General features: G+C 41.7%; 1 protein-coding gene across 4 annotated transcripts; it reads right to left on the bottom strand.

Annotated features, from left to right (window-relative positions):
- Positions 1–3078: 3078 nt before the first annotated feature.
- ATP5F1C (ATP synthase F1 subunit gamma) lies at positions 3079–15191 on the bottom strand. Of its 4 annotated transcripts, XM_050937005.1 has the most exons (11): positions 15072–15166; positions 13940–14000; positions 13342–13376; positions 10301–10432; positions 9352–9556; positions 7863–8006; positions 7300–7364; positions 6714–6869; positions 4996–5092; positions 3979–4016; positions 3079–3231 (listed from the first exon to the last, which is right to left on the bottom strand). In XM_050937005.1, the coding sequence occupies exons 3-10, from the start codon at positions 13358–13360 to the stop codon at positions 4010–4012; spliced, it is 825 nt and encodes a 274-aa protein (XP_050792962.1). In that variant the 5' UTR covers positions 13361–13376; positions 13940–14000; positions 15072–15166; the 3' UTR covers positions 3079–3231; positions 3979–4009. The 4 variants fall into 4 exon arrangements, with proteins under 4 accessions (XP_050792962.1, XP_050792959.1, XP_050792960.1 ...); XM_050937002.1 differs by lacking the exon at positions 13940–14000 and having other exon boundaries at positions 15072–15190; XM_050937003.1 differs by lacking the exons at positions 3979–4016; positions 13940–14000 and having other exon boundaries at positions 15072–15191.
- Between the last annotated feature and the right edge of the window lie 16 nt (positions 15192–15207).

The raw sequence follows: 15207 nt of genomic DNA, 5'->3' as shown, positions 1-15207 counted from the left end.
TCAATCTTACTGGAAAGGAGATAGTGGATGGTTAGAAGCCTTAGAGCCCTATTCCTCTCTGTTAAGTATATAGTGTTCTTTACAAAGCAGCTGAAGTGGTCAGGTACAGGGCTGCTTTTTGTCCTGTGCTCACTGGGTCTGCTACACCCACAGAAATGTACAATCAGCTAGTTTAGGTGGCTGGTGGTGGCAGAGCATTCTACAGTTATTAATCAGTGAGGATTCCTTCACATCCCTCATCCACCAGAGACCGAGTTTATTAACCTTTCAGTCATGCTGCAAGGGCTATTTGCTTACCAAGGTTTTGATTTAGTAGGATGCGTGGTTAGGGGAAATAGAATGGGCTAGTTTATAGTCCAAAGGGAATCCAACTGAAGGCACTAGCTTTGAGAGGTTGGTCTCACCCTGTGCAAGTACCAGAACAGCAATTACTTCCATTTTTAATCTCACTGAGGCCTCATTTTGTAGGCACTTTCTAGAGAAAATAGAGTGGAAATTACTGACCACTAGGTTTTTGAGAACAGCACAAGCCCTTTGATCATGGCACAAGCCTGCACAATTAAGATTCTTACTATATCTTAATTCTTGTATTTGTTTATTATAAACACAGTGCAACAGAAACATTAAGAACAAGTAAAACATTGTTTTTGTTTTTAAAAAACCCATTCCTTCCAAGTTCCTGCAGCGAAACAGGTGCTCGTGGTGGAAGAATTTTCATATTGAGATTTGTGGGGTCTAAATCTCAACCTAACTATAAACCCTACTCTACGTCCCACTGTATTTTACTACTATTTGAAAAGGCAAGAGACATACGTTAGAGAAAATTAGAGCATCAGCTATCAGAATACTCCTGAAATTGATTTGCCAGCCATTTAAGCAGCCGCATAGTTCCCTCCCCCCAAGGTAAGTAAAGCAATTGCAGCACAAAGTTTTCTGAACTCTGCTTTTAGGATCGCAGTTTGAAAGCAGTTATGGCTCAGCTAACTAATGACAGGGGCAAGGAACAGGCAACTAGCCAATGGTTTTGGGGAGGAAAAAAAAGGAGCCAACTACTCATGAGTAAAGTTACACTTAAGCGTAAATGGATCGAGGCCTTAGACTGTAAGCCTTCAGGTCAGGGATTCCTCTTCCCACATAACTAAAATGCCTACCATATTTTGACTGCTACATAAAACACACACAGAAAATGCTCTGGGACTCGTTAAAGTTGCCAATTACGAGGGTCATCAGTCAAAGCTGCAATTGGTTACACAGCAACATGGCTATCAAATTAAGTACAGTTTTGAAAAGTTACACTGATCATTTTAAAAAAAGTGAAATCTGCTCCAAATTAATCAATTGCATTGATGACTGAAACCTGTTCATCTCTGGCATTCCAATTTCCCCTATTGTCCCTCTCTTGTCTATCCAAACATTTCAATTAAGATCTTCCTTTGCCACTCAGCAGCGCATCTCTGTTCAAGTCTCTTTGGCTTCCTCTCCTGCCTTTTGCCTCAGATTCAATTCTAATCTTCAAGGCTTTGCTTCTGTCAACAATTCTGCTGTCATTTCTTTCTGATCTTCTTGTACTGTCACTGCTGTTTCCTTCTTTCTTTTCCTTGTTCCTTCTTTCATGCCACCACCACACATATGGACTGCCTTTCCCCCAGTTCAAACTACAATCCTCTCAAAATTCCTTCTCACAACTACAGCTCTTCTTTCAGTGACACTATTGACTAATAAAATGAAGTACATAGCTCTAGGCTAGGGGCAGGCAAACTTTTTGGCCTGAGGGCTGCATCAGGTTTTTGAAATTGTATGGAGGGCCGGTTAGGGGAGGGCCAGATCTGCCCCCATCTGCCCCCCCTGCTTCTCACCTCCTGGGACTCCTGTCCCACCCAACCCCCCATTCCCTGTCCCGACTGCCCCTGCTGTCCCATCCAACACCTCCTTTCATTCCTGACTTCCCCCCCTCCCCGGACCTCTTCTCCATCCAACCACCTCTTCTTCCTGTCCCTCGGATTGCCCCCGGAACCCCTGCCCCGACTACCCCTCGCCACCCCATCCAACTCCCGCTCCCCTTTCTGACTGCCTCCCGGGAACCCCTTCCCTCATTTAACCCCCGTTCCCCACCCCCTATCCACACTGCCACCCCGAACTCTTCTGCTATCTATCCAGCTCCCCGCTTCACGCTCCTTGAAGCGACAGTGGCTGGCAGTGTGGCCAGAGCCCAGGAGAGGCAACCGCGCTGAACAGCTGGAGCCAGCCACGCCACTATGCCTGGTAAGAGCTCACAGCCCCGCTGCCCAGAGCGTTGAACCGGTGGGAGGGTGAGCTGAGGCTGTGAGGGAAGGGGAACAGTGGAGTAGGGCCTCCCAGGGGAGGCAGGCCAGATGTGGCCCACGGGCTGTAGTTTGCCCACCTCTGCTCTAGACAGTATTTTAAAGTTATTAAAAAACCACATCACTGAGATAATACATCTGCCACTCAGAACTGTTTTTGTTTTAGAATATAAGATCCAAGGGACAGGACTGGTTATGCACCTTATCGGAAAAGGAACAAAACCCCAACTTTGTAGTATAATATGAAGCGAAGTGAATTGCATGTTTCCTTATGGCACTAGGCTACTGAACAGATGCATTACCCAGACTTTACAGTTTCTTTTGAAACATGAGGCATTGGATATTCTTTGAGAATGCCAGATTACATAGACAATTTGTTCTCTGAGGCCTTGTCTACACTACAGGGAAAATTCGATCTCAGCTATGCAATTTGAGTTACGTGAATAGTGTAACTCAAATCGACGTAGCTTAGATCTACTTACCGAGGAGTCCACACTACGAGATGTCCACGAGCAATTGATCTGCAGTCAATTGAGTGGGTCTTGACTAGACCCGCTAAGTTGACCGCTGATGCATCAATCGCCACTCATGGATCTAAGAGTAGACAAGCCCTGAATAACATTTCCTGTGCTTCTCTACAGAAAACCCACATACACACTATGTACCCCATAAACAGATTAAAAGCAGTAAAGAGCTGGTTTCAAAAAGTAATTGATTCTCTTTGATTTAGATATTCACACACGAGAAAACAAGAACGTTTGTTTCATGTAGGTGGTTTATTGTAAGATAATTTACAAATATTTTCAGGTTTTCCCCATTAATTCTTCACAGAATGATGGACCAACAGTTTTATCAATATGCATATAAGCAGGTTAAACCAACTCTCTAGAATAGCTCCTCGTTTCTTTACCTATAAAAATACAAGAAATATTTAAAGTTCACACATATATCAAGACTATCTTTAAGTGTGCATATTACATTATCTCCACTGTCTTTTCATGCTGCCCCACAAGCTTTTAACAGTTTTCTCACTTCAAATGCCCTCTCTGTCCTCCTAATTCTTCTTTAAACCCACTTCTTTCAGAATCCTTTTCATATCCATTTCTACATTCCTACTACTGTAAATTCTACAGCGGGTAGGATAGTGTCTTGTCTGTGTATTTGTAAAATATTGTATATGCTTATGGTGCTATAACATTTAAAATGAATGATTATTTAAGAGAGTTCAGTGGCTCAAGGATATTGAATTAAACCATAAATAGGGTCAGAGTATTTGTGGACTTGTATACATTGTGTAAATTATGGATCACTTTCAATTCCTCACACATTATGTGCATTAAAGCTCTCGAGAATCATAAGGCACAATATTATACGCCTGTTACATATGTGGCAGCGTAGAGCAATACTGATGTTTAAAAACAATTTTCTATGGTACCACTGTTGACAAGAGGCTATTATGCTCTAATTACAGATGAGCCCATAGAAGACACTCCCCAAATGATTTCTCCAAAAGTTTAGGAGAAGAGGGCACTTAAAATTCAGATTTCTGTGTTGCAATGCAGACATATTTCTCATTAACTGCTTCAGGATCATCAGTGCCGAAGATTTTTTTTTTTTTTTTTTTTGGAAGAATCTAGTTTCTACTTCATCACTTTACCTCTTGACTTTGGCCGAAACTTGCTTTCCGATTATCCCCTGGTAATGTTGTTATGGGAAAAAACAGAACAAGCCGGTTAAGAAGCAACTCATGCAAACTAAGGCAAAGTTATTCTTGTGATTTAACCAAGGATGTGTTACTGAGCAGCCAAATTAAATACAAACTAAAGAGTGCATTAAAAACGCGCACACATGCAGTTGTACCACAAGCTGTTTTCTGGCATTTCTGTACACACATTAGTTATGAATACATTGATCTATATCTTTAATTAGAACACAAGTCTAATCTGCTGATTAGATGCAATTTAAATTAATTCTGTGCAAGTAAACCAATTATATGGGCTTAAGCACAACCACCTCTTATCGCCCATAGCGCACAGTGTTCTGCAGTTCCTAGCAGAGTGACAGTTCTGTATTTGTCAGCAAAACACACAAGTGCTAAACTGGTTTTATTTCATTAAAATGCGCATTTACATTCAACAAGCTAAAGTTCCATCCAACAGAAGTTATCCCTCACCTTCTAACCTACACAGCAAGCTGATCTATACAGAAGAAAGGCCAATCTCCTAAGTAGGCTCCCCAAAACAAGAATCTACACTACACCAGAGAGAGATTTGGGGCTGTTTGAGTCAAGGGTGGATGAAAAAAGGCCCAGGTAATTATACCCATAGAATGGGGCAGAAATGGGTGTCCACTCAAAGGTGGGGAGGTGCAGGGGAAAGAGCCACTTCCTATGAACACGATGCAGATTCATGGCTACAGAATCTTCTATACCAGCCAGCAGTTGCTGAGGTAAAATTTGAGCTGAATGCAGGCTTTAAGCATCATGCCAGTCATGGGAATTTGCTAAAGCAGAATAAAGAACTCTTCAAGTATCAATGCATCATTTTTTCCTTTAGTTTTAGAACAGCTGTTCCTCCACCTTACCACCTATTTAATATAAGGTAAACAGCAGCACATTTGAACATTAAAACAATCTAAGTGAAAAGCCTTGTTGCATATTTACACAGATACTTACAGAGCAGCAGCACCAGAAATGATCTCAATAAGCTCCTTGGTGATGACAGCTTGACGGGTACGGTTGAATGTCAAGGTCAATTTGTCAATAATCTCAGCTACAAATAAAAATTTAAATTTAGATGGTAGAATCTGGAAATGGAAAAAATTAGATACACTTCCCTCTGATCTACTTGAGCAGAGCACAGTACAACATTGTTAATTCACACCAACAACTGAGCGACCCATTGCAATTTACTAAATATTGTTAACCACCAAGGAAAGGACAAATAAAGGGTACTGCATGTCAAGATGTATTCTGATACTTTATTTTGTCAGCTGAAGGTCAGCTTTAATTATAATACCTTAAACTAGTGAATGCAATGTGGTGTAATTTGTTAAAGCAATCTAGTATTTATGTTATGAGATCTCAGTATCTGCTAATCAGTCTCCCGTAGCTGTGCTGCAATGTGCCTCCTCATGGGTAGCTATACTGAAAAGGAAAAGCTGCAGTTGTTTAAGCAAGTTACCACTGTTCTGACCAGCAGAAATGTCTAATTGGGAATTTACCTGGTCTCCCATTAATTCCTCCTTGGAGCTGGAGCTAGACCTCCCTCATCTGTTGAGGGAAGGAGGCCAGCAAGGAAACATACCCAAACTCCTTCTGTTGCCCTCTCCCTCACATAATAGGGGCTTTCTGAATTTACTGTGCTATTCTCCGCACAATGTGACTGTATATTTAAAAACATCCTTACCTCTGCGTACTAAAACTGACAGCAATCTGCTTTCCCTCATTAGTGGTGATTTCTCACTTTTTGCTTTGCACTCAGCTTAGACAATATAAATGGACACGAGTCTCATTTCTGATTGATGCCCCAGCTTAAATGATTAAATGTTTGGGTTGCAAACACTGAAAGGGAGATGTTTAAATCCAAACAGTAATTTTTCCCTTGGAATTAAACAAAAAGAAAAAAAGCAAGCATAGAAGCTCTCGATCTTAGGCTGTGCAAAACCATTTTGTTTCACACACACAATGGGTGTAAATTAGAGCTGATCAAATAATATAATATTTTAGTTAGCATTTTGTTTTGTTTTTTAAATTAAGTCATCCAAAAAGTACCTATGGCTGCAAGTACCACTCTGTTTACCACACTGCAGTACCTTAGTCCAAAAACTTAGAGGTTGTGACCAGAGTAAGAAAAAAAATTGATTCAACTCCTAAACTCTATTGCTTGTCCACCAACCTGCTGGGTGACCTTGGGTATGATATTTAAAAATTTGCTTCAGTTTCCCCATCTATAAAATTGATGCCACAGTAATCGCAATGGGTTTGAGAGGCTTAATTAAAAGTTTATGGAGCTTTTTGAAATCTCAGCTCAGACACTGAAAAAGCGTAAAGTACTCGTGGAAGTCGTAGGGCCAGCCCAGTACTTTACACTCTTAAAAAGGAATCCTGCATTCCGCTTCTCGCCAGAGCCTCTTGATTTCCATATCAAGGGAACTAGGTACCAAGAATATAACGTCACTGAGCAGCAGCCTCTTTTTCTTAGGTACTGAGTAAGGCTGGTGTTTCTGGAAGGCTGTATTGGCTGAAGAGATAGCAACTAGGATTGTGGGACATGAAGAGTAGGGGATGGGCTATAATAGCAAACACTGAAAATGTACAAGCGAGATGGTGAACTTCTGGTTGATCCTGCTAGACTGCTGAAGTCCTGTAAACACCCCCAAGAGTATTCTTACAAGCATTTTTGCTAGCGTTGTCCATAGCAGTCATTCTGGCACTCTGCTCGCTGGTGGTGGATTCCTTCAGAGAGTAGAAGAGGATGTTTGCTAATGTAAACTCCTGGTAGTTTCGCAGCACGTCAGCATCAATATCATCATAGATACTAATGCTTTCTGTAAGAATAGGTAAGAGTGGAGATTAAAAACCCGACAAAACTAGTCACATCCTACTGAAGATACTGTGGCATTAAGTTACTGACATGTTTTTGCTTCCTAGCATCCAACCTCGTTCACACTGAAAGCAAATTTTATTTTAATTTCAACATCTTGTTTGATATAAAACAAGCAAAATCAAGTCCCTGTCAACAGAGATCAAATCACAAACTATGCTAATGTGGTAGTAAAAAAACCCAAAACAACTTAACTTAAAAATCCCACCCTCACAAATGACATCCTTGGATTGCCAGACATGTAAGTACACAACCAGGCAAAAGTAAGCAAAACGGGGTTGTGTTATGACAACTAACTGACAGACCATGAAATATATGGTCTTTCTAGAGTTCTATTCATTGAATTGGACTGCATAGTTAATTTGACTACTTACCAGCACCAGCAACTGTATCAAGAGAGTAGAAAGGTTTTTCATCTGTCTTGTAGGAGATGACAGACCTACATAAGACAAATGATTTTTAAAGATCTTTATTACTGTAAAAAAAGTCTCTACTGTAATTCTAATCTAAAAATTGATGAAAAACACTTTTGTTTTCCAAAACCTGAGATTAGAATTCCGTGGTGCTGTGGTGAACAGTTGACACCTCAAACAACCAAGAACAGAAAACTCCTTATACTACTTTTGTTGTAACACCATCAACTATAACAGGAATAAAGAACAGAACCCAGAACATACCTTTTGACAGGTATGTGCTTTCCAGCAATTGTTAAAGCACATCTAAGCTTACACATGTATTATGATTGTTTGAAATCTTGACTTTTTTAAACAAAAAAATAAGCATGTCAGTTCACCATGAGTTTTTAAATGTCGCCACTAGACTAACATACCACTTCCATATACTGTATGAGTCTACATAAAACCTTCCACCCTACTTCTTTCTGTGCACTCTTAAAACAAAAGAAAGACATCTGAAGACCAGTCTCAGTTTATCTTGCCTGAATCGATTGTAGATGACAGATCCTTCATCGAATTCATATCCAGAATTTAGCAGCTCTAAGGCAATCACTGAAGCATCTCCAAAGCTGGGGGGCTTCCTTCCCACGTCTTTGAATGTCACCAGGAAATGGTTACTGTGTGTTCTAAAATAAAACCAAGCCTGTGTAAAACCTGAGCCAATGTGCTATTGTAGAATCCAACTATAGGCCTTGATATAGGTAAACACTTAAGCCCATGCTTTGCTTTAAGCACACAAACAGACCCACTGACTTTAAATGGGACTACTGGTGTGCTTATAGTAAAGCATATGCATCAGTGCTTTTCTGGACTGGGGCCTAGATGAAAGGAATTTTAGTTATTTAAAATTTGGCTCACTGGAATAGCTTCACGAGATGTACCTCTAATTTTTACAATAGTGAGTCTTGTCAGCAATCACATTCTCATTCCAGCATAGTTCAATACAGTGCAACAATTAACACCAGAACACAATTCAGCAAAAAGAACTTTAGCATAATTGCAGGAATTTGTTCTACAGAAACTTGATTTTTTTTCACAGCCATTTTAAAATAAATTAGCCTCCGCATTCCAAGCTGTTTATTAAAGGATAGCCCTGAAATTTCTACTATAGAAAATTTAAAGCAGCGCTCACCAACCCGATCGTGATTGGCTGGTTGATTCTTGAGTCTTTCCCAGTCGATCGCGATCTCCAGCCACGGCAACATAACGGGATTGCCTGCCACAGCCCCATGTCGCTCCCAGAAGCGGCCAGCACACCCCTGCCGGTGCGCACACAAGGGAGGGGTCTCCGTGCACTGCCCCCGCAGCTCCATTGGCCAGGAACAGGGAGCTGTGGCCAATGGGAGGTGCAGGGGCAGTGCCTGCAGAGAGGGGCAGCAGACAGAGTCCTGTGTTCCCTCCACAGTGAGATGGCCCCTTCTGGGAGTGGCATGGCCATGTGGAGCACTGCTGGTTGGCAAGGTGGCCCGGCTTGTGATAGGGAGGAGGGGCCAATGTGCCTGAGTGGGGTTGAGGCAGGGAGTGAGCCTGCCTTAGCCCCACTGTGCTGCCAGAAGCCCCTTCAGGTAAGTGCCCCCCCACAGCAGGAGCCTCCCAGAGCCAGCAGCCCACAACACCCTACACCCCCAACACTCTGCTCCAGAGCCCCCTCCTGCACCTATACTCCCTCCCAGACCTTGCACCCCTCACCCCCTCCTGCACACCAACCCCCTGCCCCAGGCTCAGCCCACAGCTCTCTCCCACACAGTGAATCCCTCAGCCCCATCCCAGGGCCTGCATCCTCACCCAAACCCCTGTCAGCCCCAGCCCAGTGAAAGTGAGAGAGGGTGGGGGAGAGCAAGGGACTGTGGGGGGTGGAAATAGAGTGAATGGGGCAGCGTAGATCCTGGGTTGCCCTTAAATTCAAAAAGTGATCTTAGGCGTAAAAAGGTTGGAGACCACTGATTTAAAGCATTACTACTCAAAGATTACCTTTGAAGCAGGCCTCTTAACTTGTCACCCACTCCAACCACCATGACCTCTTTCCCTGCATCTGAGAGGGTGCTAATTTCAGTTTTTATGGCTTTCGCAACAGAGGTATGGATAGCACCACAAAGACCACGATCAGAGGACACACCAATAATGAGGTGTTTCTTCTTGTCTTCGGGGACCTTAATTTCTGCTTTCTCATAGAGAGCTGGAGAAAAAAAAAAAGCAGGAAAAGTTGCATTCAAGCATATTCATCCCTAGCAATGTCTCTTAGGAGACATTTTGACGTTGACTAAACATATTAGCGCCTATTCTGACTAGAACCATTTCTAAAGGGACGCCATTCACACTTGTGTCTGCCTACTGATGATATAATTAACCCTTAAGGTTATTGTATCTTTCTGTGTCAGTTATTTTTTAAATAATGGTTTATTCCTGCGCATTTGGCCCCGCTCTGTGTCTAGTCAGTTTCACTGTTGTATTGATGCATTAGTCTTGTACATCATTCCAAAGGTAGCTCAGGTGCATGCTTTTCCCCACGCTTTGTAATAGGGTGTTTACCAGTAACAGCAAAGTTTAAACTGAAGATGTACCAAACAGGCACATGAGTGCAGAAAGAGGACAAGAGAAGAGACGAGGTGGACCCCAAATTATTAGGTGTTGCTGTTTCTGAGCTAAACCAAAAGACCATTATAAACATGGACGGGGAGCAGAAATTTCCTTATGTTTTCTAAAAAGCTTTTAGAAGTTAGGACATAATATTTAAGGGAAGCTAACAGAAAATGAATTTAAAAATATTTAACGTTCACATCGTCGCTAAGATATGGATTCTCCCTTCAAAAGTCTCCCCCAGAAAGTCTGATAAGCATATAGGGGATTTAGGAGCACAGGTCTTATTGAAATTCTCCCCCTCAATTCTTATGTCAGATACCACACAAACAACTTATCTTACCCAAAGATCCTACTCCATACACTCTAGCTGGTTTCAGTTCCCTCTCGGCTCTGGCATACTTCGCTGCAGCAACCATCTTCATGGACTTTGTAATTTTCTGGATATTCTTAATGGACTTTAAACGCCTGGTAACTATAAGCATTTGAGGGTTAAAATTGGGCTAAAGTTTCTAGCAGTCACAAATTAATCAGCTTCTATAAGATAGAGAGAGAGATGACAATATAAAAAAATTCAAGTGAGATTAAACATAACTGTAAATGTAATCTGTAAACTAACAAAATAATAAAAGCAGTAATTTAGACAGAATGCGAGCTCCACTTTTTCCTATAAATGGAATAGACGGTCAGTTTTCAGAATGGAGAGAGATAAATAGCAGTATCCCTCAAGGATTTGTACCAGGTCCAATGGTGTTCAACATACTGATAAATAATCTGGAAAAAGGGATAAACAGTGAGGAGGCAAAGTTTGTAGATACAAAATTACTTGAAATAGTTAAGTCCAAAGCAGATTCTGAAGAGTTACAAAGGGATCTCTCAAAACTAGGTGACTGGGCAACAAAATGGCAGATGAAATTCAATGCTGATAAATGCAAAGTAATTGGGGAAAACATAATCCCAATACACCTAAAAACGATGGGATCTAAATTAGCTGTTACCACTCAAGAAAGATGTTAGAGTCATTTTGGACAGTTCTCTGAAAACATCCACTCAACGTGCAGCAACAGTCAAAAAAGCTAACAGAACATTAGGAACCATTAGGAGAGGGATAGATAATAAAACAGAAAATATCATAATGCTACTATATAAATCCATAGTATGCCCACACTATGAATACTGTATGCAGGTCTGGTCACTCCATCTCAAAAAACGATACATTAAAAGTAGAAAGGAACAGAGAAGGGCAACAAAAATGATTAGAGATATGGAACAGCTTCTATATGAGGAGAGATTAAAAAGACTAGGACTACGCAGCATGGAAAAGAGGAAACTAAGGGAGGATATGATCGAGGTCTATAAAATAATCAATGATGTGGACAAAGTGAATAAGGAAGTGTTATTTACTTCTTCACATAACACAAGAACTACAGGTCACCCATTCACACTAATAGGCAGCAGGTTTAAAACAAACAAAAGGAAGTACTTCTTCATACAACACACAGTCAACCAATGGAATTCCTTGCCAGAGGATGCTGTGAATGCCAAAACTATAGCTGGATTCAAAAAAGAATGACAAATTCATGGAGGCTAGATCCATAATGGCTAATAGTCAAGATGGTCAGGGATGCAACCCCATGCTCTGGGTGTCTGAGGGCCAGATGCTGGGACTGGATGACAGCGGATGGAGCACTTGAAGACCGCCTTGTTCTTTTATTCCCTCTTAAGCATCTGGCACTGGCCACTGGGCTAGATGTACCATTGGTCTCACCCAGTGTGGGCATTCTTATGTTTCTAAATAAACGTGTATAGAACTAACCCTGTAGTGCATTTACCTGGAGAACAGACTCCTTTCTACAGAGGAGAAATTTTTCATAGCTCCAAAAACAGAAACTGACGCACTCGGGGTTTAAGCTAAAGCTCCATATTCACATAGGCCTTACTTTTCCCAGTCTGTCTCTACCTTTTTTCATGAATGTCCCTCTCAAGTCGTCATGCCTATTCCCTGCAGTAAATGCAGCTCAGTATTTTAAAGACACAGTCTGGTCAAATTTGGTCCCAAGTTTAGATTTTGGCAAAGCAATCACATTTTTATATAATACAAGACTTGTAGAAATGTTACTATGAATAAAAAAAAAACCAACTGAAATAAATGGAAAAGGATTTAAAAAAGACAAAGACTAACTAAATTCCCCTGCATTATTTGTGATAGAGATTGGAACACTTTACTAGTGCATGAAAACCTAGAAGAGTGATTTGATAAGATGAAAAACAAGTAAAACTGACAGGCTTGTTTTTATTGTCCAAAGTGAGAGAAATACACAGTCTACAAAAAAACAACAGAGAAAAGTAAATTCAATTTTTAAAATTATTTGTTTTAATAAGCAAAAACATCAGCAAGGATTTTTTGAAGTTATACTTTTAACTTAATAGTGTCTTTAAATGAAATCAGTTTCCTTAAAATACATTTACCTTTTATTGAATGTTGTCTGTTTTTAAAGGAAGACTGATTATTTATGGGTAAATTCAGGCTTATGAAAACAAGATGCTGACGGCATTGACTAGAAATGGTCACAGGGTAAGCAGCTTCTCTTTACAATTGAGTCGGTGACAGCCAGGTTACTCTCCCAAACACAGATCAGCCAGCAAGTGATTTTGTGATTACAAGTTACAAGAAGCCCTGACCCTCCAGAATCAGGTTGTGGCTGAAACCAGTTTACCCTTGTTTATCAAATCTACATTTAAATCTTACTTATTTGGAGGGTTGGAGGAGTATGAGTTTATTAATGCATTGTGCCACCAAGTCCCAATATTATGATGACACTAATTTTGCCATTTTCAAAAAGAAGTTTAGCAACTAAGTGACTAAAATGAGTACCTACAATACTAAGGTTAAACAGAATAAGGTTAAAGGCAGGCACAGCAGCCTTCTCTCAAAGTCCTTGGTTTTTGTAAATATGCATATGAAAAATAACTTATTTCTTGTATTTAGTTTAAAACTACTCATGCAGTTGCCTTTTTTAATTTCAGTTACATATGCTTATTCTGGTCTACCCACACCACCAACTGGATGCCATTAATGGAGCTTTTCTGTTTAAGTACCTTCCGCAAACACAGGAATGTGAATACCATCTTATGACTGTCATTTTAGACAATTTATCACCAAATCTCCCATCTGGCAGAGCTGGTCTCCTAACCAACACAACTTCAATGCCTCCAAGTCTACATTTTTAAATTTAAAAACAGAGATATTTTTCCTTCATAATCAATTTACTGAATCAAGACCATCATAGTTTGAGAGAATACTGCATTTTAAGAATGCGCCTCTGCAACACATCCCATTCCTCCCATCTCCTACCATATTATAAACAAATCAGAAGTACTTACTGTCTTTTAAAGTGGCCATATTCCTGACTTGGCCCCTGAAAATTAACAGAAACATTGTGTGTTAAGTGCAACTCCAACAAGTCACCACAGTCTCCTATTTTCCAGAGATGAGAGAATTATATTTGCAAATGTAAAAGTGGGTTGTTGCTTCTTAATTAAGCTACTACAGAAAACATACCTCATTCTATATTGATTCATATTCTGCACCTTATTCATATCTTCTTTTTCCTTTCTTCCCATGCAGAGCACATCTTTGTTTTATACTTTATTGCTATGCAATGCTGATTAAATGTACCATACAGCATTGTACAGTACCCACTATCCCAAAGAAACTGTTATTGATGGTCAGCTATAAACAGGGGATAGCAGGGAGGAAATCTCAGAGATGGGAGAAAACCGACATTCATAACTTCAAAAGATACAAGGGCATCTATGATAATTAATGAGTAAATGGATGATATCTCCCTTCAGTATCTGATAAGATCACTGTGATGTTCACAGCCTCTGTCACCTACAAGGGCAGGTTAGCTTTTCTATTTTTTGCCAGGCATTGTTCATCTAACCCTAAAATTTATAACCCCCGCTCCTATAAACTCACTTCTTTCAGCTGACCTCCCACTACTAACTGTCCACCTGCTCACAGGCTTCACCTGACAGACCTGTAATTTAATTCATATAATTTAACATTAAAATTTAAAAGAAAAACATTTAAAATAAAATGTGAGACAAATTGGAGTGGATTTTGCGTTCCGTCCCACCACCTTCCTTAATCTGTATTTCATCCATCAAGCTTGTATGGTCTTCGGGGCAGTGAATCCGTCTTCCCTGGTAAGTTAAAGCAGCAGCAACGTCCAGATAAGCAATCTTTCATTCAAGCTACATTACGGTAAAATCCTCCTTATCTGAGCAGCCCCCTCCCCAAGCTTTACAGAACAGCCCTGCGAACTCCCCCTTAACCTGGCGCGCAGCTCCTCTCCCCAGCAGCGGGGTCTGACCAGAGAGAAGGGCCGGGCCTGACAGAGGCCTGGTCCACACTACACTGTTAAACCGATTTTAACAGCGTTGAATCGATTTAACGCTGTACCCATCCACACTACAATGCACTTTAAATCGATTTAAAGGGCTCTTAAAATCGATTTCTGTACTCCCACCCAACGAGAGGAGTAACGCTAAAATCGATATTAACATATCGATTTAGGGTTAGTGTGGCCGCAAATCGAAGTTATTGGCCGGATGGTTATAGTGATAGCTACCCACAGTGCAACACTCCGGAAATAGATGCTAGCCTCGGTCCATGGACGCACACCGCCGAATTAATGTGCCTAGTGTGGACGCGTGCAATTGACTTTATAATATCTGTTTAATAAAACCGGTTTAAGTTAATTCGAAATTATCCTGTAGTGTAGACGTACCCAGAGACTCAGTGCATCGCCCCGATACTCCAGCTCCCCTGGATGTGACCGCGCTGGGGGGAAGGGAACAAGGGGAGCTCCCAGGGGCCGGAACTGGGCCACTCCTGGTGCAGCCCCCTGCCCTGTTCACTGACCTAGCAAGAGCCAGGTACTGGGGTGCTCCCCCCATACCCGGACCCAGGGGCCAGCACCCCCCCAGCCCTGTACAGATCCCCCCCGTTATCCTCAGCCGCGGCCGCCCTCTGCTCGTCCCCAGGCCCGATGCTCCCTGGGCCGCCGCGCCCCGCTCCCTCGCGGCACCCGCAGCCCCCCCGTTACCATTGCGGCTGGTAGAGCAGCACCGCGGCTCCTCGGGAGAACATGGCGACGCCTCTCCCCGCTGCTGGCTGCTGCCGCCTGGCTGAAGGTCAGAGCCTCCGCAGCGCGCACGCGCCGCGACCGACAGGGGCGGGGC

This window comes from Gopherus flavomarginatus, chromosome 1, assembly GCF_025201925.1.
Source record: "Gopherus flavomarginatus isolate rGopFla2 chromosome 1, rGopFla2.mat.asm, whole genome shotgun sequence".
In the NCBI taxonomy this organism is placed as follows: Eukaryota; Metazoa; Chordata; order Testudines; family Testudinidae; genus Gopherus; species Gopherus flavomarginatus.
Note: the sequence above shows the minus strand (reverse complement) of the source record. Positions and strands in the feature narration are given on the sequence as shown.

What these genes read in the sequence shown, in the direction of transcription:
- ATP5F1C (XM_050937002.1), bottom strand. Translation starts at nt 15,115, where the DNA reads ATGTTCTCCCGAGGAGCCGCGGTGCTGCTCTACCAGCCGCAATG. An exon ending in TTAAGAGGCCTGCTTCAAAG is followed by an intron (nt 8,007 to 9,351) that starts GTAATCTTTGAG and finishes GTTTTATTTTAG; the next exon opens with AACACACAGTAACCATTTCC. An exon ending in TGATACAGTTGCTGGTGCTG is followed by an intron (nt 6,870 to 7,299) that starts GTAAGTAGTCAA and finishes CTATTCTTACAG; the next exon opens with AAAGCATTAGTATCTATGAT.